The sequence below is a fragment of the Atractosteus spatula genome, chromosome 8, assembly GCF_055471065.1.
Source record: "Atractosteus spatula isolate fAtrSpa1 chromosome 8, fAtrSpa1.hap1, whole genome shotgun sequence".
Lineage (NCBI taxonomy): Eukaryota > Metazoa > Chordata > Actinopteri > Semionotiformes > Lepisosteidae > Atractosteus > Atractosteus spatula.
This window is the reverse complement of record NC_142713.1, coordinates 34,332,693-34,355,986: the sequence shown is the minus strand read 5'-3', so window position 1 is coordinate 34,355,986 and position 23,294 is coordinate 34,332,693. Positions and strand designations below refer to the sequence as shown.

At 36.9% G+C, this 23,294-nt stretch overlaps 1 protein-coding gene across 1 annotated transcript in view; it reads right to left on the bottom strand.

The window, feature by feature from the left end:
* The window catches only part of LOC148829498 (protein kinase C-binding protein NELL2-like), a 145,988-nt gene extending 126,390 nt beyond the window's left edge, over positions 1-19,598 (bottom strand). Inside the window, exons 1-2 of the mRNA XM_088922767.1 lie at positions 19,202-19,598; positions 18,729-18,857 (exon numbers count right to left, since the gene is read on the bottom strand). Of these exons, the coding sequence (XP_088778893.1) occupies positions 18,729-18,857; positions 19,202-19,256 (184 nt within the window). The 5' untranslated portion in view covers positions 19,257-19,598. The remainder of the gene's footprint in view (positions 1-18,728; positions 18,858-19,201) is intronic.
* Between the last annotated feature and the right edge of the window lie 3,696 nt (positions 19,599-23,294).

Sequence of the window (23,294 nt, the reverse complement as noted above, 5' to 3'; positions counted from 1 at the left end):
AGTATACATCATTACTGTACCAGTGCTGCAGTTTTGAAGCATGAAAAGAAGATAATTAAAGAAGTTTATTAAAAATTAAAGAACATTTTCATTCTTCACTGAAAACCGTAACAGCAATAATATAAAGCATAACTTAAATACTACTTTAAATAGTGCTTAAGCCATTATTAAAAAAAGTGTAAAAATATCCATGTAACATAGAGTAACCTTAGTTCAGAAATAATTTATCACTAAGTGAAATATTAAGCAGAATGACTTGGACTTAAGACATGAGTTCAGCTCTTTCCTATAGAGTTCAGAAGAAGTAATTTTCACCCAGACATTAAGAATATTCAAAACGTTTTTTTTTTTCTAATTTGAACAAAACAGAACAAAGGAATCTCTTTTCCTGTAGGGTAATTGTGTCAGCAGGACTGTGCTTTGAACATTTACATAACAGAACCTCTGACTTCCTGCCAGTTTATAATAAGGCTATCAAAGACTTCTCAATGATTTTTTTATCAGGATAATGAATACATTTACCTTATTTTCAATTCAAAAACAAAAATAAAATCATGAAATAGGTGACATTACATCATAAACATAACTGAGGACTGTTAAATAAACCTAAAGAATTGTAAAAACTGTAAAACCATATCATCATTAGTTTTAATTGCATAGCTATTAACTGCATGTAATTGTTTTAACCTTCCAAGTAACCTACAGCAGTTAATTTAGAAAAGAGTTCAATTAATTCACATACTGTATACTGTACTCTCATTATATACTGCCTACAAAAATATAAATCAAGTACAAGCTACTGTATTTGCTAATACTTCAGTATTAGAAATTAAAAGTACTGACATTTTGTGTATGTAACAAAACTGATGAAGTACTGGAAAGACCAGCTGCCAGATTTATTTTGTTTAAATCTTATGATTTTGTCTGTAGAATGTAGGAATACATTTGCAGTGAAAAATACAGTATAGGATTTTTCTTCTTACTTTGGTCAGATGTAAAATAAAATTTATTTTAGTTTTCTTTTGGTTTAGTATGTACTTCAGTACAAGAAGAAGAATACAGTAAAAAAGAAGACAACACTGGGCAGTAAGAGAGTTGTTTTGTGTTTCTTTCTTCATATCCAATTATTTTATTTTACATGTACAGTACTTAGACATCTCACCCAGCACCCAGATTTGGCTGTCCAAGAATGACGAGAAAACAGACACATGCCTGGGTCCTCTGATCTCTTCATCTTAAAGAAATGCAGCACAGAGCCAGAGAAGCACAGCCAGACCTATCAATCTGTCCTGAAGCAGGAGCTGCTTGTTCAGAGGACTGCTGTGCACTCCAGCTGGTGGAATCTTTTTATCTCAACAGTGTTCTGCACCAACAGTCTGCTGCACAATCTCACACCAGGCTGCAAGGAATTGAAGGATTTCCAAGACAGAACACATTTTTAGCAGTTTACTGAACCTGCACCTGTATTATATACAGCATGGATATCCGCAGAAATGACTACATCAAACACACAAATGTTAAAAAAACTAAATTTCTGATCCAATGAAAGAGCATTTATTTGTATTTATCTCATAATTATTCTGTGTGAGCTCTTCAATTTTCTCAGCTACTAGGCAATTAGGTGACGATGTTTCTCGTCACTGCCGAAAGCATCAGCTCAACAACAGCCAAATCAATATCCAAGCAGTCATTTGAACTGTTATTCAAAAGTGTCTGAAAGGAAGAACCCCCTGTACATAATGACGACTCTGATATATGTTTCCTATGTTAAATTGTCTGGAAAGAAAGGCCACCTGCCTCAAGCGATTACAGCTGTACAAAACATTTTACCATTATCATTCATGTCATAGTGAGATGGCATATAAAAAGGCATGTTTATTAAGGGTCTAAAATAGAAGATTTAATAACGTAAACTTAAAAAATAATGTAAAATATACTTATAATATTCTTTCATTAGGAGAGAATTACATTACTTTTGTTACCTATACTTCCAACATACTGTGCAGCAATTTATGTCTGCTATGGCAAGTTATTGTATACACAGTAGATTTTTAATTAAACTTCAATTTTATTGTTTAGGTTTATCATTTTCACATAGCATTACTCATTAAATATGAAGTATTAAGGAGTGAAACTGAAAAATAACAGTTTGCACAGAAAATCTGAATGTCACGTTCTTAAAACATAGCAGGATTTTGGTATTAATAACCACTACATAATTATTCATCCATAAAGCTGAAAACCATCGTGATTCCCCATTGTGCTCCTCACTGACTCCCTGGGTTCACAGTAGGTGCTTACAGAAGCTCCATCACAGGATAACTCTTGCAGTTACAAGAGAACAGCCTTTTAAACAGCCATATCCACAGTGAGAATAGCCCTATTTCTTTTCTCAGGGTACTTCTGGTTACCTAATGGCTTTAAATCCCAACCTCTGGCAACAGCATGTACATTGCTGTATTGACCCTACAACACAAATTGGTAGCTTCACTGATTTTAGTTTGAAACTTTTTTAGTTTGAAAAAGAGGCTGTACATTAAAACCAATGAAAAACGTTTATAATGCTCTATTCCAAATCACCATTCAAGTAGTGAATTTAATTTAATAAGTAGAGTATAAACTGTTGATGGCTATAGTTGTTTTTTGTTTTGTTTTTCCTTTTTTATTTGAGTACTTCATAGTTAAAAGTAATTATCTGATTATTAGTTTGGGATCAACTGTGTATGCAAGACTGTGTATATTCTGCTATATAGGAAACCTTTAAATTCTTCATTTTGAATTCTTATACTGAATATTTAACTTCTTATTTAATGGTATTCTCTTAAACAGCAAGGGTAAAGACTTGGCATCCTTTATTCAGGACAAATTCTTCTCTGACATTGTGTTTGAATTTTTATACATTATTCTCATTTCTATTTTGCTCTGGACCTATTGTAGGCTAAACTCTTTCACCAGAGCTGCAATTCTTTCATTAGATGTTGATGAGATATTGTCAGCTTGAATTGGGGATATCTAGGCTCCTTCAGGTTAATTTAGACATGGGATATTTTAATCATTAATTTGATTAAAATAGCATATGCTAATTTTTTGACAATGTTGTGTTCAACAAAATGTTTCTTGACAGTTTTCATTTCTAAGACCACGAATGACCATTTCCAACTTTATTGTTTGCTTTACCTTTACAACTTCTAGTTCAGGCTCCTTGTGAGTCTTCTTATTCTGCTTCTATTTTCATTACTAACATACAGCTTTTTATATTACTCATAAGAGAACGGCAGGTGGAGACAAGATGGGCCCTCCTGACCAGCTGGAGGAAGACAATTGGCAGGTTGATCCTTTAAACCAGAAAGTTGAGACTTCCAAGTTGGCCATCCACCTGGACTGTTCAGGATGCTCATGAAGTGACTATTTTTAAAGAGTCTCCACGAGAGACTAAGGTTTAAGAATGAATTTTGAAAGATAGAGAGACTAAGAGTCATGGAGAAAGAGTTTTTGGAAGAGTGATCATTTTTTAGAAAAATGTTGGAAGAAACCCTAGTTTTAGAGCTTGTAAGCAGCTTAACTGCCTGGCAACATTGAGAGAGGGATGCGGAAGAAGGGTAGTTAGACCTTGAAGAGAATTTTTTGGTTTTTGGTTATTTTCCATGCACTGTATTAAATAGCACTGTTTTTTGTACCTTAAGGCTACATTTGTGTGTGTGTTTTACCTAGAACCATCTATTTTAAAGATCCATTACTGCACCCTGCCCGAGATCTGCCACACACTCTGTGCACATGATATACTGTATTGTTATATAGAGACAATGGCTCTTGCTCTCTTCCTCCTCTATGAAATTTTTCCAATTACTTACGTCAAATTAAACGATACTGTTCCTTAAATGAACTCATACTGTACAAAAAAAAGATTTGTTAAACTTCTTGCATATTAAAATCCACAGGTCTGCCCAAACAAGAGTAGAATTTTTTTGTGGCAAAGAACAAAATAAAAATGTAGATGCACTTCTCTTTTTACTTTAAGCCTGTTTTAACTTTACAACGGTGAAACAACATCATACTATTACATCTCCAAAGCTCCTGAGTTATTGGTACACTTGAGTGAGTGGTCCACCTTCATTACTGAGGACTCCCTGCTTGACCTCTTCTAGCATTTTTTCCCCACTTGTATATCTTTGCAGAATCTGCTTTTATCTCTTTACTACTCTTCAGTTTCTTATCCATGCATATTTGCTCACTTTCCTTTAACATTGCAATTATTATGGTATTATTATGGTATTCAAAAAGAGATCACTACCATGTTTGGGTAAAGTCAAAAATTAAATGAATTAATTAAATTAATTTACTTTTTTAAATTTATTCATCTTAATTGATTTTAATAGGTGATGGATTACCTTACATAGTAACTGTACACATTCTACATAGATCACTTTAACTGATTAGTTCTAAAATTATTTTCCTGAACCTTCTACTTAATTTAAAAAAGTAATCACTTGCACAGATAACTTTAAACCTTAATGGAATGTTTTTAAATGTAATTTTCCTCAACACGGATCACTGCACTTTCATTATTTAGAAATTTCTTAGAAGCTAACAATGTTTAAGTGTAAAAAAGAACATAACACATTAATTTGGTTAGAGATCTTATATAACCTAACATTCATTCCTTGAAAGCATACTTTATGAAAGTAAGCCTTATTTCCAATCAAAAAACCAATTAGTGAATCCATCCATCAAGTTGTAAATATACATCAATTAGCCTATTAAGACAAAAACATAATAAAAAATTAATACAAGTGAACCAACATGTTCAGAACCATTAAAAAATCATTGTTATTATCTGTCACACTAATAATTACTACCAAATATTTTTTCAAAAAGGGTATAAAACAGTTGTCTAATACTACAGTATATGTATATATGTAGTTAAAATGAGGTAGACTACTTTTTTATCAATACAAGCATTACTTGATTTGTTCCATGAAAACTGTTTGTACGGTGAAAATCAGTAAGGCAAAAGTAAACACCATTACTTTACATGTAAAGGCTTCTGACTAGATCCCATGTCTTACAAAAAAAAATCTACATTTATAATACCATAGTTACTGAAATAAGAACAACAAAACCAATGATAATTACCTATTCAACTCTAGTTAACATAATAGATAACTACTGATTTCTCATATAATGTTTATATTATAAACAGTACAGTATTAACATCAGATTTTAAAAGATAAACAATTTTCTTTAATAAGACCTTAATGTATTTAAAACCATAAAGAATAAATAAAAAGTTAAGTTCTATTAATAGAATATTAAAATTAATGTTTTAATAAAGACTGAAAAACCTGTATAGGATGGTACAGTATGAATTGTAGATGCAGTCAAGTTCCTTAATGTGCAAATGTATTTCGATTGCTGACCATCTTCAATTCTTTTAATCACTTTGAAATTAGTCACCAGTGTCATTCTTTCTTTGCTTTTAGATAGATAGATAATACTTTATTAATCCCGTAGGGAAATTGATGTGTTACAGCAGTCCAGCCCAAGACCAGCAAAACAGACATCAGAATAGTTATAAAACAAAAGACAAACAAGATAAATAAAAATAAATACATAGGTGTGTGCAAAATGTGCTGATCATAGTCACTGTAAAAACAATAAAATATGTGCAAAATGTGCATAGGTTTATACAGACTGATTGTCCAAAAAGTACAATGGAGTAAACATGCTGTCCATAGAGGAGCAAATAAAGGGCTAAAAGTCCTAGCTTAGGGCAGCGTTATACACCCTTTTGTCATACCACCTAGAGAAATGTTTTCACTTATTTGGGCCCATGATAATCACAGATAGAAAATATATTTTTAAATTATGTCACACACAATCAAAACAGGAGAACACACAAACACGACATACCATGTGAACAAAGTGGGAGAACTCTGGAAACGTGCCTCTTTGAATCCTGTTTCTCATGTGCTGTCTATTCCTCAATTCATTCATTACATACAAGGTTTTGTCAAATTCTATTTTAAAAAAATCACTTACGGTCTAGTGTTCAATCCATATAATATCATTGTGTTAAGATGGAATAAAATATACTTTTACTTTTTACCCGCTCTCTTAGAGATGCAGACATTTTCAATGACCACATATCTAAAAGAGAAAAGCAGTCAGTAATCAGGTTACAGCATCTAATGGACCCATAGGGTTCAGTTACTCATTGGATATTGGTTTTACCATTGTATGCTTTTCCACATAGTCAAGAAACCATAAAAATAACACCCTGTGCTGTGCATGAAATAACTCCATGCTATTACCATCACCATGCTATTATATTAAGCATAAAATCCACATCAATAATTACCATCAAGCAAGGGTGCCAAAAAGAATTGGTTGGATGAGGGTAAGCCCTAACCAAATTATTCTTTAAATTCTGTCTAAGGTATTAAAAAGTTGTTGCATATACGTTTGCATATTTTATAATTTGATAGAAATGTAAAACATTTGTTATTGGATTACTCCTTAGTGTTTTTTAAATGTAGACAGCATCTAATAAACTCTATTGGAGTACACAGCATGCATGCTGATCATCTCATTACTTTAACTCCAGTTGGACAGCATCTCAACAACATTGGGTGAGTCTTCTTCACTCTTTTGAATTTCTTCTTCATCTTTTTCAAACTGTTCAATCCAGACATTACGGTGTGTTTACATCACCTGCAGTCTCTCTACACATATTCACCAAGGATCAATATCTGGTCCCCAACTTTTGTTTCTCTACAGACACGGCTCTGTTATTCTTCTGCTTACAACTATACTGTACAGTATCTTCCCAGGAAAGATTATTCATTGCTAGGTGCATTTGCACTATTTCAAACCCAACTTACTGGTTGGACTAACTATAGTATGATTTCCTTCTCTCCATTTCTAAATCATCACTCAATCCTTGAATTCATTAGCCCATCCTTCTGTCTTCTAAGAATCCTAGTGTTACCCCCAATTCTCTCCTCCTTTTAAATTTGATAACACTAAGATGTACAGATGCAGCCATTCAAAATGCGCGGGCGATACCGCATTATTTACCGATACGCTGTACACAGTCTACTGCGAGTTACCGGTAAATACCGCGAGTTACCGGTAAATACCGCTAGTTACCGTAAATTCTCCTATAATACCGCAAGCAAAATAATAGTATCCGGAATTTCCGCAAGGTGGAACTAATAAAGCTCAACCTCTCATGTTTGAGCTGTCGCCATCAAAGTCTTTAACGAAGATATTACTAATAGTATTAATAATGAATGACCTTGGACAAGCTGTAAGTGTAAACTCAAAGTATTGCCCTGGTCCACATTCTTTTTTTCATTGACCGTCTTTGTAAAAGTAACACCACAGAATTTCGCAATCACGCATTTGTTTCCAATCATGCAAAGTACAGTAATTTTTGAGAATCGATTCACCATGCCTTTCACATGCTCATAAAAGAAATTGATTTAGGAACATAAACATATTACCGTATGCAAACTGTACTGTATACAGTATGTATATGTATATTTAATGTCTTAACTGTGCCCATTTAAGTATTGAATATTTATATGGAATTTTACCACTGAAGGGAAATCTTAGTGCCTGAGCATAAAAAGAATAGGAGCATACTGCGTGTGAAGGCCATAAACGATATTAATTTTGGAACTTAAACATACAGTATATGGCTGGTCTCGGTACTTTAAAGAAAACATACACGAAACATGGTTTCATTATGACCAGAATCGGTCTTGAGATATTTTTAACTTGATTTACAGTATTTGAGAGGTATGTCTTGACACCGATACTACGTTAATACTGCTCACGTATATGTTTCTAGGTTTATATTATGCATTTCATACGGTCAAATTACTTTTGAGCAACTGATAAGAAGCGCGAAACGGTATGCCCAGGGCGTTTTAGTTTTAGTTTTGTTTTAATGCAGTGCAGGGACTCTGCTTTAACTATATCGCCGTGGATTGATTGGAGATATCAAGTACATACGAGTCATTTTTTAAATGTTGTAGTTCGTCTTGTAAAAATGTTACGAGTACATCATCTGTCAACAATTACACAGGTTCTGTTTCCATATTGCGGATTTTGGTTATGTAATATTTTCTAATTTCACGTTGTGAATATATGATTTGGGCAAACAGAGCCGCAAAGAAGTACATTATGGGTTGTTGGTTTTTTTTGCAGTTTTATCTAGAACAAGCGATGCTTAAACCTTTGTCTGATTCTTGTGAAACTATCCACACGACAGTTACCTAGGAGTTGACTTCAGTGATGTCACTGATGGGATGTTTCTAAAAATCCATCCACTGTAAAACGTCTTCTCCAGTTGTCCTGCATATGTATTCGCTAATGAAGCTGTTTGTTCTGAGCCTGGTTCTCTACATTTCTGTATGAACCAGCTTAGAGGGCTAAAGACAACTTGTGTTTAAATTGAGTGTAAGGTAATTTATGCTTCTGTGTATAATGTTTCTGTAGTGCTTTTTCAGCACTCTCCATGTGACCACGCCGGTGGCACTGTGGGTTAGGTTCCTGACTCCCATGTCACATGGTCTGTGATCGAATCCCACTGGAACTATGACTTCTTTTTTTAACAAACATTTCTTTGAAAAAATGAAACGTTTCCCTTGGTCAGAGATTAAATAAAACCTCACTCGCACCAAACAAATTTATATTTCTAAATATCACAACATGATCGAATTTAAGTCTTTTTAATAACAATGAATAGTCACCTATGCGTTACAAAATAAACATTTATATTGATTTGAATCGCGTTTTGATTTAAATGTAAACGCGTGTTTAAATATATGTGTTTAAAGGCGATATATAAAAGCGCTGATTCTTATGGAATGTGTTCCGCCGGGGATTCAAAAAATTTATTTTTTTTAATCGCGTATCTAAGGAAAAATGCAGTATAACTTTGTTCATGCACAAACAGTGGCATGTTACATTATTAATTTGGGTGTCTCCTCTTGCCAGAAAGCTCTAAATTGCATTTTGAGTGCGGTTTTTGACTTTTTCTAAATTGCAACCCATAAATAAAGCTGATACAGTTTAGACTTACTGTATTTTAAACTGTATTACAGCAGCACATTGGACAATGCAACGTAAATTGCAAAAATGCACTTGGAAAATGCACTCAATTTAAACACAAGCTGTCTTTAGCCCTCTAAGCTGGTTCATACAGAAATGTAGAGAACCAGGCTCAGAACAAACAGCTTCATTAGCGAATACATATGCAGGACAACAGGAGAAGACGTTTTACAGTGGATGGATTTTTAGAAACATCCCATCAGTGACATCACTGGTCAACTCCTAGGTAACTGTCGTGTGGATAGTTTCACAAGAATCAGACAAAGGTTTAAGCATCGCTTGTTCTAGATAAAACTGCAAAAAAAAACAACAACCCATATTATACTTCTTTGCGGCTCTGTTTGCCCAAATCATATATTCACAACGTGAAATTAGAAAATAATGTTACGTAACCAAAATCCGCAATATGGAAACAGAACCTGTGTAATTGTTGACAGATGATGTTCTCGTAACATTTTTACAAGACGAACTACAACATTTAAAAAATGACTTGTATGTACTTGATATCTCTAATCAATCCACGGCGATATAGTTAAAGCAGAGTCCCCGCACTGCATTAAAACAAAACGAAAACTAAAACGCCCTGGGCATACCGTTTCGCGCTTCTTATCAGTTGCTCAAAAGTAATTTGACCGAATGAAATGCATAATATAAACCTAGAAACATATACGTGAGCAGTATTTACGTAGTATCGGTGTCAAGACATACCTCTCAAATACTGTAAATCAAGTTAAAAATATCTCAAGACCGATTCTGGTCATAATGAAACCATGTTTCGTGTATGTTTTCTTTAAAGTACCGAGACCAGCCATATACTGTATGTTTATTTTCCAAAATTAATATCGTTTATGGCCTTCACACGCGTTACAGTATGCTCCTATTCTTTTTATGCTCAGCTACTAAGATTTCCCTTCAGTGGTAAAATTCCATATAAATATTCAATACTACAACGGGCACAGTAAAGACGTTTACTGTAAATCTTTCTACGACAGACCAACAGACCACAAGTGCCCCTGTCGGTCAACCAATCACGTACCGCGGTACCGCGCGTCATCGTGCGTCACAATGCGCGACACCGTAGTCAATTACCTCCGGTACGTGTCTGTACCGCTCACTTTGAATGGCTGCATCTGTACGTGCATACCAAATTATGCACTTTTACTGCAGTGTCTGATCTTTAAAGGTCTCTGTCTGATGTAATGATGTGGATGCAACAGAATTTTCTGAAGCTGACCTGTAACAAGACTGGGTTTATACTAACAGGCTCCTAACACCAACTTCATAAACTCAGTAACTTTAGTATTGCTTTTGATAATGGTAAAATTAATCTTTTCACAGAAGTTAGAAAACTTGCCATTTTTGAACCCGTGTTTTCATTTTAAGCTATCATAGGAACATTACAAAGTTCAAGCTTCCAGAGTCAATCTAAGGGGAGTGGATGTCTGCTGCTGGATCTGAAGGCTAAACCTTTGTGTGCACCACTGACCAGAGTAAAAGGACTGCCCAATTTGTGAGTCTTAAAGGTTGTGTGATGAGTCTTGGAGAGAGAGAGACTCTAGTGTTGGAAGTAGAGAAGAGTCTGAGAGACTGTTTTTGGAAAAGGCTTTGTGTTTTTATTTTGGGTGGCTATAAGCAGTGTACAGTAGCTGCCTGGCCATTATAGTAGGGATCTGCAATAAGTTCAGGCAGGAGCACAAAGAAGAGCTTAGGTTTTTGTTTTATGGGCACTGGTTTTGGTGTGTTGTGTTCCCTGCACCCCAAATAAACAGCACTTGGCTTACAGCTGTGTTTTTGGTATGTTTGTTGGACAAGACACCTATTTTCTAAGACTCTGGTATGACATGCCCACGGATACATCACAATATGCAGTAATACGTTATTTATTGGGGTATATATTAAGGTACTAAACAGGCTTCAGTATGTCCAGAATTCTGCAGTTTGTGTACTAACTAAAACTACTCTAGATCAGCATATAGTTATAGTCATGTATAAAGCACTGAATGGTCTAGATTCAGTAAAGATGTATGCTAATATTCCTACAACTAATCTATTATCTGCTGATCATTAGATTTGTATTAACATTTTTAAAACTTAAAGTCAAATATTTCTACCTTATAATGTATAACTTTGTTTTACGATGGGGTTTATTGGGTCAGTTTATTGTTTTTTTTTTTACTCCTTGAAGGTGTATTACATTTTACTACTGTTCAGTGGTGTGAGGTATTTGAAGAATAAAATTGTATTATTGTTATTTATTCTCATTACTATCAGTATGCCTCTCCCCTGGTACATTACTGTCGTTTCTTGCATAAACGAAATTAACTGAATCTGATCTTTCTTTAAAATCTAATTCGGTGAGCTCTTGACACAGGAGTCATTTTCTCCCGGCTGTCACCCCTACATCAACTTGCCTTCTCCAGCTCGATCAAAACTCTGCTGTTTAGATTTTTCTCTGACTCACTTCTTCCATTCAGCTTCTGTGCTTTGGATATCTCACCAGCTGCCCATCTAATTAGGGATTCTTGTCATTGCCTATTTTTCTCTTCATCTTTCGATTTCCTTCTATCTTCTGCCTGTCTTGTCTCTCTATATACCCCCTTTGCCTCTCTGCTCATTTTAGACTAGCCACATGGCAGAAGCTTCCACTTTCTTACACCTGTCTCCAGTCATTCATCCTTTTCCCTTGCTGCACTGAGGGGGGAACTCACTATCTATCAAAGATCCTGCAGCACCACTGACCAGCTTCTGGCACCTCAACAGTACTGCCTATTCAAACTGCACCTAAAGACCAAAATGATCTATCTGTCTGTCTTGCAACCTACAAAATGCTATAACCAGCAATCTGCTCCTACACCACCCACTACAGATCATAAGTTCATATGCACCTTTTTTTAAAGTTTTTAGTTATATTGCATGCTATTCAAGTTTATTGTATTGTTATCCTGCATTATTTATTGTAGTTGTCAAAAATGTACATCGGTTCACTATATACTGTAAGTATTATATTTAACTATTAAACATTAGAAAACATTTTTCTTTACAGTTATTTAAGGGGTTCACAATAAACTAATAATATATATATAGTGATTTTAAGCCTAAAACTGGTTAAAAGCAAAATAATCGTTATGATAATATGACAGTTGTTTTAAAACTTTCTCACCTATAAAACTATATCCATGCAAAAGAAAAAAACATTACTGCAGCATTTTAGCTGAAATAAAAAATAAATTCACAAAAACATGTATTTATGATAAAAGGTATTCCATAAAGATTTTTTTTAAACTATCACATTATTTTTAAATGTGAACTAAATATTTGTAAAATAATGTCAGAGGTTAAAAGGTGAGCCACAGAAGATAAAGCATAAGTCCCAAAATGGCTTGATAATATTTCTAAAAACAAATTTAGAAAATATAATAGGATGTGGACTCTTTTTTTTATACAGCTGTTTTAAAGACACAGCACCTGCTTCAGTATATTTCAGAAACAAAAATGTTATTGCTATATTGCTTAAAGTACTGCACTTTTTTGAGATTGAAGCATTTTATCAGTACTCTTTAAGATACCAAAATAAAAATGATAAATATATAATATAAATATGATATAGACTGATAACAAATATGTGAAGCACTCCATAACATTCTGTTGCACTATCCATTATCCAGTCCATACTTCCTAAATCCTAATCTTAGGTGTTAAGACATTCTGCATTTACAGGTTATTTCCTTCTCTGTAGTCATCCTTCTGTAACAAATAACTCCGTTCTGAGGTCACCCTACCCCATGTGCATATCTAGCACTTTGATTCCAAACATTCTAACCAGCTTCTGGTGACTCACTATAATCTTAGAGTATCTGATGACATTCACATAATTCCAGTTCTTTTGGGGAGGATGTTATATTTTCAGCAACTGAGCATTAGTTACTTTTTATTTTTTTTACAATTCTGTGATTGTTCCAATACTACAAATTGCTGAACTTAAGTATGGAAAGATGTTCATTTGACCTTCAAAAAAGTTAAGGAATTAAAATGTACACACGGCAGGAGGTGTGGCTTATGAAATATACTGTTCACAATAATTTAAGGATTTTTCTCTATGCCAGTTTAGGAAACAAACAGTTGAATGTACAAATGTATAGTAACATTTCCTGTTAACTATATTACAGAATAGTACTCGTAAAGATACAGAACACTGAATAAAGCAGTCCTTCTTTCTGGAAAAAAAAAACAGAAAGCGAAAAGAACAGTTCTTATTATCACAACAACATAGGACCATACCCCATATTAACATACCCATATTAACATACCCCCACATAAAACCTATAATTAATGGGTTATTGCACGGCACATGAAAGCTAGCGAGCAAAAGTAGAGAGCTAATGGGTAAGTGGTTGAAATGTCCAGCTGCTGCCACTCCAAGTGGCAGTAACAGTACGAATTCAAACTTAGGTGAACCTACTGAAAAAAAGAAAAGGAGACAAAGCCCAAAAATTGCCAGTTCTAAGACCAATATGTTTTGTACTGTATGGCTTTACATGTACAGTTGCGGACCCTACCGAAGCCACTGTTTTTTTTCTGCGGTGAAGTCTTAAGAACAGTTCCATGAAGCCAGCCCATCTACAGCAGCACCTGAGATGGTAAGACTGATGCATTTTTCCAACGAAAAGTTTCTGAATTCAAGTCAAAGCAAACTGAAGAAAGCCACAAGCGTGTCAGCCAAAGCACTGGAGGCGTCTTTTGCCATGTCGCTACTTGTGGCTAAGTCAAGGAAGCCTCATCCCATTGCCGAGGAACGAATTTTCCCCGCAGCCGTAATTTTGGCGGAAACGATGGTTGATAAGAAAGCAGCTGATGCAATTAAAACAGTTTCATTATCAAATAATACAGTCTGCCGTTGGATCGATGACATGTCCCTTAATGTTGCTGGCCAAGTTGTGGATAAACTGAAACAAGCAGGTCAGTTTGTGTTGCAGTAGGACGAATCAACAGATATTAGCAGGGAGGCACAGCTGATTGCTTTTGTGCGTTAGAAAGAAGAGTCTGACATAAAGGAGCATATTTTGTTTTGCAAGAATCTTACTGGGAAGACTACCGGTGAGGACATTTTTCAAGTGATAGTTTTTTCAAGGAAAGCTATCTGGATTGGAAATCAAATTGTGCAGTCCTATATGTACTGACGGGGCAGCAGGGATGACGAGGAGAGTGCACGGGCTGCGCAGGCTTGTCAAGGAGGTAAACCCCGACAGAGTGGATGCACTGCAATATTCACCGGGAGGCATTGGCCAGTAAGAGAATGAGCCCCAAGTTAAGTGCTGTTTTGAACCATGCAGTTAAATTGATAGAGTTCATCCAGTCCAGGCCTGTGAAACACAGACTGTTTCAAAGTCTTCGTCAAGACATTGGATCAGAGCATGAGCAGCTACTGCATCATACCGATGTCCAGTAGTTATCCCACCACAAAACCCTAGTGAGACAGTTTGAACTTTGCACGGAGATACAGTATGTGCTTTTCCGAAGGAGCACCTGCACCTCCTTGCTACATTGTCTGAGGACCCAGAGTTGGTGCGCATTTGGCATATCTTGCTGATGTGTTCACCAAACTGAATGAACTCAACTTATCACTACAAGGTAAAGGACACACACATCCTAAACATGTACAGTATGACAAGGTGAATGGATTAATAAGAAAGGTCAAATTGTGGGAGAGGAAATGTGAGGATGGAGATGTGAGCTGTTTCCCACTGCTTGATGCCCATCTTACCACCACTGACACAGACAGAGCTGCTGTAGTGAAAATTGTGAAAGCACATGTGTCCAAACTCAACAGTGAGTTCAACACATACTTCAGTCACCTTGAAACCAGGTCTGCTAAACTGGACTGGGTCAGGAACCCTTTCAGTGTGACTGAGAGCAGCAGAAGCCTTCCTGCCAGAGTGCGGGAACATCTGATGGATGTGTCCTCAGACCGTATGTCACGATCGCAACCCCTCCTCTTAAGGGCGCTCCAGCCCTTCCTCGTTTGTATCATTCCTGCCACCTGTTCCTTGTTTCTTCCCTGTTTCTGTTCGCCTTTAAAAGCCAGGCACTCACTTCACCCGGCGCTCTGCATCTGATCCCCGCATCGTGCGAGCCCGGGACCTGGTTGCGCCTGGCTCCGTTATGTTTTTAACTTCCTGCTCCTGTCCTTGTTCCCCCCGCCGGTCCCGACCCAGCACCTGATTTTAATCTCCTGTTTTGACGGATTTCCTAGCCTTGGACCTTTTGCTTTCATTTTTGGATTCCCCCTTTTGGATTTATTCTGGACTGTTCGCCTCGGCCACACCTCCCCGGATCACCAGCACCGTATGGACACGCCCCCCTGTTTTCATCCCTGTTTCTGCATGACTTTTCCCTAGTGTATTCCTTCCTCACTATTCTGGATTGTGTCGTCTGCATAGGGTCCGGAAAGAACTGTTCGTTACACCGTAGACTTAAGATGAAACATGCGGACAAGACACTGACACAGTTCTGGTGTGCTGTGGAAAAGGAATACCCTAAGGGGGAAATATGCACTTAATTAACTTTTACCCTTTGGATCTAACTACTTGTGTGAAGTGGCTTTCTCAGCTTTGACCCAAATCAAAACCAAGCAGAGGAACAGACTCAATGTGGAGAACAACCTAATTACAGCCATGGCCACACTGCCCCCAGAACTGTCAAAACATTTGAAAGACAAACAAGCTCAGGTGTCTTATTAAAGGAAGATGAATCTACTTGTTGTGTCTGACTCTGTTTTTTCACCCACAGTATCAATAATTGGTCTTTTGGTTGAAAGTGAATCATTATAATAATATCCAGTTTAATATTAATAATAATGTTTAATAATATTCAGTTTAATATCAGTTTAAATGAACACATTTAGGAGTTTGGTCTGGTTTGGTGTGGATGAGGGGGTGCTTGAGACATATTGAAAGGGCTGTGGGAGTACATAAGACAATAAAGGTTGGGAACCACTGCTGTAGCAGACTGAATCAAAAACAAAATGTATTTGATGTGATCTTACAACATCATGCACCCATAGGAAATTCAAGACAATAGAGTTTGTGTAGCTACTGTATACAGTATCATGACAGATTTCAGGACTATATCAAGGTACAGAAGCAATGATAGATGCCCTGCATAATAAAATATATCACAAGTTTCAAGGTCAGTGACACTGATATACCACTGACAGATGACCAAAGCTCTCTTTCCAGGTCACTGATATCAGGAAGTCTTTCACAACAACTCAGAGCCCATATTTGCCCTACTGGGAAACATAAATAGAAAGCTTTTGGCAGCAAAACAAAACCAACACCTTCTTTCATCAAGTACAGTCAATATAGTTATATTGTCATAGCACCCTGGGTATGACAGGATGCACTTGTGGCTTTAAGATCATATTCTTACAGAGTTGCTTATTGTCTATCATGGCACCTGGTTATGCCAGACTTCCCTCAAGTGTAGTTGGAACAGTATTGCATTTGTGTTACAATGAAGCAAAATGTAGCTTCATATTTAGTAATCATCATGTCCATAACTCCTTTTATCGTGACCAGTTATTAGCCTTTAATTTGTAATTTGGCCTCATCAGTGCATTCAGACTCCATTCAGGTCACTTCAGTAAACCGGAAGCCCAGCTTCATGTATGGAGAATTAATTTATGTACCGTATGTAGTATTCGTACAGTACAGCCTGTAAGCTTAGGGATCTGAGCTTGGCTAAAACTGCAACTCTGTTCCTCTTCAAGATTATCAAATTAGAGGTCAAGCACAACCATGCCAGTACTGCAAAGCTTTTATACTGTACTCCCTGAATTTTACTGAAAGGCCTGCATGATGTCAATATAGTCAATAAAACAACACAAGCAGCCAAACAGTCCTGTGAGCTTTAAATATTTCTTATAGCATTCACCAGACATTTAAAGTAATGCAATCAAATCTAATGTCCTCACATTATTGTGAGCCGTTTCAGTGCTGAACAGGCATTCCAGTTCTTTTCCCAAATAACAATATTTTTTTTTCCAGCAGGCAAGTACAGCCTCGATTTCTTTGTAGCCTAGTAATTCATTTTAAGAGTGGTTTTTGCTTTTAATCTCCAAAATCAACACTAATTCCAACACTTCTGCTGGCAACAATGTAGATTACCAGTAATAGAACTTAGACCACTAATAAATATATAAAAATCCCCACCTAACTGTCTGTGATTAAATTTTAACCATGCTTTATGTGCTTTCAGTTGCATAAAAGCCTTCTATGGGGGACAGACTCCCTACATGCAAAAGCTGTAGGAGCTCAAGCTGATTTGGAACGCATACGGTTTGGAGTCAATTGCCTTCTGTCTGGCTGGCAGCAAAGAAAGCGGTATCTATAAAAGAAAGCAAAGGCTCTAAAACTGACTGTTAATTGATTTGGAGTAATAATCATCTGGGACCATCAGTTACAGGCAGATTGCCACTTTACTGGCAATCTCCCAGGATATACTGTAAAAAAGGTAAGTAATACCTTAGGCTTACAGAATACTCCTGAATGCCCGAGGAATAAATAGCAACACCAGTGTAATTCTTAGCAGAAAAAAAGGGAAGCTATGTACTATATATCTGTACTATACTGTATCATGTTCACATGCAGTGCAGCAGTTAATAAGAGATTAATAATATTCCTACCACTCCGATTTTCTCTCCACTTATTATGGGTAATTCCCTCACACATTACATAAAAGAAGCAGTGTTAAAATCTGGTTCCCACTAAGTAAAGTGTACAGTATGTGCTCTGAAATCCTTCACCACACCACAAAAAGTGAACAGTAAGATTTCATGCAGCCATTTTTCGCTGTCAATGTAATGAAAACAAGATAAAAGTATGAGTCTTGTAAAAGCAGGCTGATGAAACCCAATAATTTTCAGTCAGGAATTACAGACCTATCTCTGAGAGCCAAGATAAAATCACCATTTTAAAATACAGCGGTGCCACCTGTCTCTATTTGGCAAGATTGGCAGAGCAACGAGCATTCCAATTTTATCAGATCATTTTCTGTTGCATTAGGTTTAATTGCTCTCAGCTTATTATTGACAGACAGATTCAAAACAAATCTCCTTAGGCTTCAGGGTTTTGCCTCACATTACATCAATCCACAGCTCTGTAAAGGCTGCCCAGAAAGATTTGCCTTCTGGGATATATGGGTAAAATTCATTCAACTTCCTATCTATTGGTTCCCTACCCATGGTTTTACAGTTACTTACAGTATACTGCAATAACTTAAACACAACGCAGTAGCATAGCGCTGAATCTAATGAAATGCTTAGGACTACAAAGAACACAAAGCTAAAGCTTTATTAAAATACCTTTAAATGCTTTTGACCTTGTAGCTTTTTGTGCTGAGTGTGACCTACATCTAACATTTTCTGAAATACATTAGTAATTTTATCATCTTTAACAATATATATTAAATGTAATATAAAATTAACTGTGGTTAAATAAAATAAGTACTACTAGTGAATAATTTCACATCACGTAGTTTGGAATCGGAAATAAATCTTTTTTTAACGGTTTAACAAAATGCAGTTGTCAATTCCCCACAGCAGCGCGTACCTTGAAAGAGAAACGCTCTGCTTTCATTGTGGAAACCCTGGACCTGCGAAACTCCAGTAAGCGACTCCCCAGTCTGCAATTCCTTGAAAATGTTAATCTGCAAATCAGGGTCCACTCCGAACCCTAAAACTTGAAAATGCAAAAACACAGTTTCAGAATCAAACGTTACGTGGATTTCTCCTATCTTTAAACATAGGTTGAGAGACAGTATTTGTATTTACAGTAATAAACTGGAAATAATAGCACCACCATTCACTATACATCACTAAAGCATAAACCAAGTTTATAAGACATATTTAAAATACGTATGTTTTATCACTAAGTCGTATTTTAAGTCGTATTTTAAAGTCGAATTTTAGGTTCGCTTGTAATAATGCAGCAGTACGGTTATGAATATCATAAGTTCATCTATGACAGACCAATCTTAAAATATCTCAAATGTTTTTACGAGATAAAGATCATAGTACCCTTACCTGAAAAGATGCAAAAAACAGACAGCACAAAAGTAAGTTTTAATAGTTCCATCATGAAGACAAAAATTAGTCCATGTTCTACTGTTCACTTCTTTCAAAATACTGATTCCTCTGTAGTAAGAATCATAAGCGAGGAGGTGATTCACAAATACACAGGTTTACATATCCCCAAATATGGCAAACATCATAAACGGATTTTTAAACAACTGAAAAGAATGGGAGAAAATTATTCCTTTAGAGTAACAGTCAGAGTATGCAAAAGATGCACCGTTCCGTGGCCATAAAAATATCATCGGTAAAATAAGTACAAGCAGCCACAGGAGAGTTGCAGAAAATCTGCAGTCAGCAGGCACACAGAGACACCGTGCTGCCTCCGAGACAGACAGAAACAGAGTGAGGAGGAGAGAGAAGAAACAATCCCAGCCCCCTTGTGGGCTTCTGCAGCGCACTCCTCAAAATAGTCGCACACTAGACGTCTATCATTTTGTTTGGACAGTTTAACAATTCACGCAGAGGGCTACGGTGTTCAGAGGTCTGTAAAGTTTTCAAAATCTTATATAATCTAAATCTCTAAATATTCCACACTTGCACAGATAGATAAAAAATGATAAACATAACTGAATATTCCAATAAAGCTACAGAGAACTTGTTTGTATGGTAAAAGGTCTATTAACGTTTTATTGTTGTCTACTTTTGGTCTTTTTTTCCCCAATTATTTCTGGTATGGGCATATATTTAATTTAAAATGTCTCCTGTGAACATGGTGACGGCGGTATTACAGCCTCATACCCTGATCAAATCAGATATCAGAAAATAATTAAGACTGGGATTGGTCCATACTAGGAAAGGAAAACCTCTATAGAAAACCAGACTACTGCTGTAAGTGCTGTTAATGGGCCAGTACTTCGTCACTCTTCCCACTGGACCAGATTATTCCAAAAACCAATAGTAACATCACTGGTTACACTGCTGAGAAGTTAACCTGATAACGTGATTATTAGACATCCAATGGCACTGTTCATAAAAGTATGGGTGTTAAGCCTGTTTTCAAAGTTTCACTTTAGGCTAGCACAATCTGGTCTACCTAAAGTTTCCCCTTCATTCAACTGGTGAAGCACTTTCTCACTTTTCCAATTAATCTGCCATGTTGTATGGGTTTTGACACATAAGGGCTGTTGTGCATCACCCAAGCAGGTTCTGCACATCAGTTGTGAATAAAGAAGGTCCTACTCTCTAAAGCACTTTGTGGATAAGTGCTATAAAATGCTAACAATAATTAATTACAGTTGGAAATTTGCCAATAAATTTACAATTTATAAACTGGCTGCAATAAAACACTGATAAAATCAAATTTTACAATATTAATATACATATTTAAAATATTAATAACATTGCCATGTATTTTCTGAATTAAATAAACTGAGGAATATGTCATTATTATGTCATGTCATTTGTCAAACCGCTTTATACCATACAGTGTCATGGGAAGCCAGAGCCTACGGGGTACACCCTGGACGGGGATCCAGTATATCGCAGGGCAAGGGCAAACCAATCATATATGGGGACAATTTGGAGGCCATGGTAAATGCCGAGTGGGGAAATTTGGCCCAGACACCGGGATAACTCCCTACTATTGTAGGGGTTTTGTTAATTTACTGGGACAATTTATTAATTGTACCAGCAATCACGAGGTGGTTTGTTATGACTTTTAAAAAATCAAATCAATCAGCAACGCACACACACGGATTCAATAAATGAGATACATGTATTAATACATAAATTGTGCATAAAACATAACAGTCTGCCTGGATACAGGTGTCAGATCTTACTGTGAGGGTTATCAAAGTGCAAGGTATATAATCACGAAGAGATGCAAAATGCAGAGATACAAAGAATATACTTCAGTATACCGTTCAGCTATACTATCGTTAGTCAGTCTACATTAGCTACTTAAAAGTAAATACATTACTTATATGAATTGAATTTATATCAACTTGTGTTGAGATAAGAATTGAATTCACGAGATGCAATGTACAGTAGGTCATTGAGTTTACTTATCCAGATATCGATTCGTATTTCCCGGCACAGGCACCAAGACCAGCTAGCAGCTGCATCCAATTGCTGTGGCATTCATTAGGCATTGCCCCGGCATCCTCTGGCTCCTTGCCAACCAGTCGCGGTGTAGCTCAGAGTTGGACGAATCAGGAGGAGAGATTTCTGCTGTGGCGACACGCCGACAGTGTCTCTCTCAGGGACCAACTAGCAGACCGGCTGACTAGTAGAAAGTCTCTATGCACAGAGGGTGACTGCGGGTCCAAGCAAGTCACTCTTTAAGGGGAAGAAACTCGGTTTGCTTCCAGTGTAGCGCTGTTGCTGAATAAAAACTTATTCAGGTTATCAATAAGAGTCCAAACTCCGGTGATCAAGCGAAGCGTCAACATTGGCATTGGCTAGCAACTTACGTACGGGGATTCCCAGGCCGACACTTTGCTGAAACAAGGTTCCAGTCCCTATGCAGACAACACTGGCCATCACGTGATTTTCTCTGAGGGTGTGAAAAGTGGCCGAAGAAGCAAAGTTTCTGAGTTGTGCAGTGTCTTTTAAACCAGGACCAAGATAGGTGGTGATTGGTCGAAAGCTTAGCGGGCATTTCAGACCCACATGGAGTTACCACGCCCTACAGGTTCCTGATTGGTTGATCAAGGTGAGAGATGAGTAACAATGACCTCTGACATCTAGGATCACAATCCAGATGTTCTCAAGAAACTCACCGACAGATAGGCACCAGGAATGACCATTGATCATTGTTACTTCCTAGTGTGTGGTCCATGTGTGTTTTGTTGTTATGTTCCACACTTCCTGACCTTGATAGTTCTCCCTCCCCCACTGGTCCATCATTACATCACTGTTTCCATGTGATGTCATCATCAATCAGCTTCTCAGCCAATCAGAGTGCAGCTTATTTAGTAAAAACTTGGAGGTTTTCTGAAGGAAGGGGCCATTCGTTTGACTTTGATCCCGCTCGGCTCAGCTTAGGTTTCGCTTCGTTTTTGGTTTTTGCTTTGCTTTGTTCATGTGAGTTTTCGTATAGCTTTGGCTTTGTTGTTTTGTATATTTTTGTTCATCTCTTTGTACTTTTGTTTGTTTGTGTTATCCTTTATTTAGCCATTACCTTGTCCAAACGTATTGTATCAACCTCTGTGTTGTTTTGTACCCTGTTACTTGTCTACTCTTGTTTGTATTCGAAGCTCACTTGTGTAATTGTGTGAACTTTTGTGTATAGTTAGTTTAGGTTGTTGGGTACATTCCACACACGTAGTTGATTTTTGTATAAGTCACACTAGTTTAGTATGGGTGAGTGCCATTTGTCTTGTATGGTTTTGGGTAGTCAGTGAAGGTTAGCTAGGGTGTTTGAAGACGCTGAAGACCGTGTGTTTCGGGTTTTCTTTTGTAGTTAGGTCAGCTTTCCCTCACTTTCTTAGCCAGCTCCATTTTGTTTGTTGTTTTCTTTTCTTTGGCACCACTCTAGTTCCCTTACCCTGTGTGTTATTGTGTCATATTAGGTACCAGTCACTTATTCACCTTAAAATAATCACTTTTGCACCAACACTTATCACACTTCCTAAGTCTCTCACCAGAACACACCTGCATCCAGAAACTCTCCTAAATGTTACACCCCTTTACCCCTAGACACTTGGGGTCATAATCATGACAGCCAAACTGGGCGCATCCCCATTTGGGAGCTGCTCCTTATCTGAGAGAAAACACCCTAAATCAGAACTGCATGAAAGCTTCTCGGTGGCTGTACCACAGAGCTGAGAAAGGGAGAAGGGGCCTCATTTAGGAAAGCACAGCAACACTTAATTCTGTCTTATTAAAAGCATTGCCGCTACACTCTTAAAGAAAAATGCCCGGGGATCTTTAATGACCACCGAGAGTTAGGACCTCGGTTTAACGTTTCATCTGAAAGATGGCGCCTACTACACAGTATAGTATCCCCACCACTATCCCGAGGCATTAGGACCCACATAGACCACAGGGTGGGCACCCCCTGCTGGTCCCACTAACACCACTTCCAGCAGCAACCATAGCT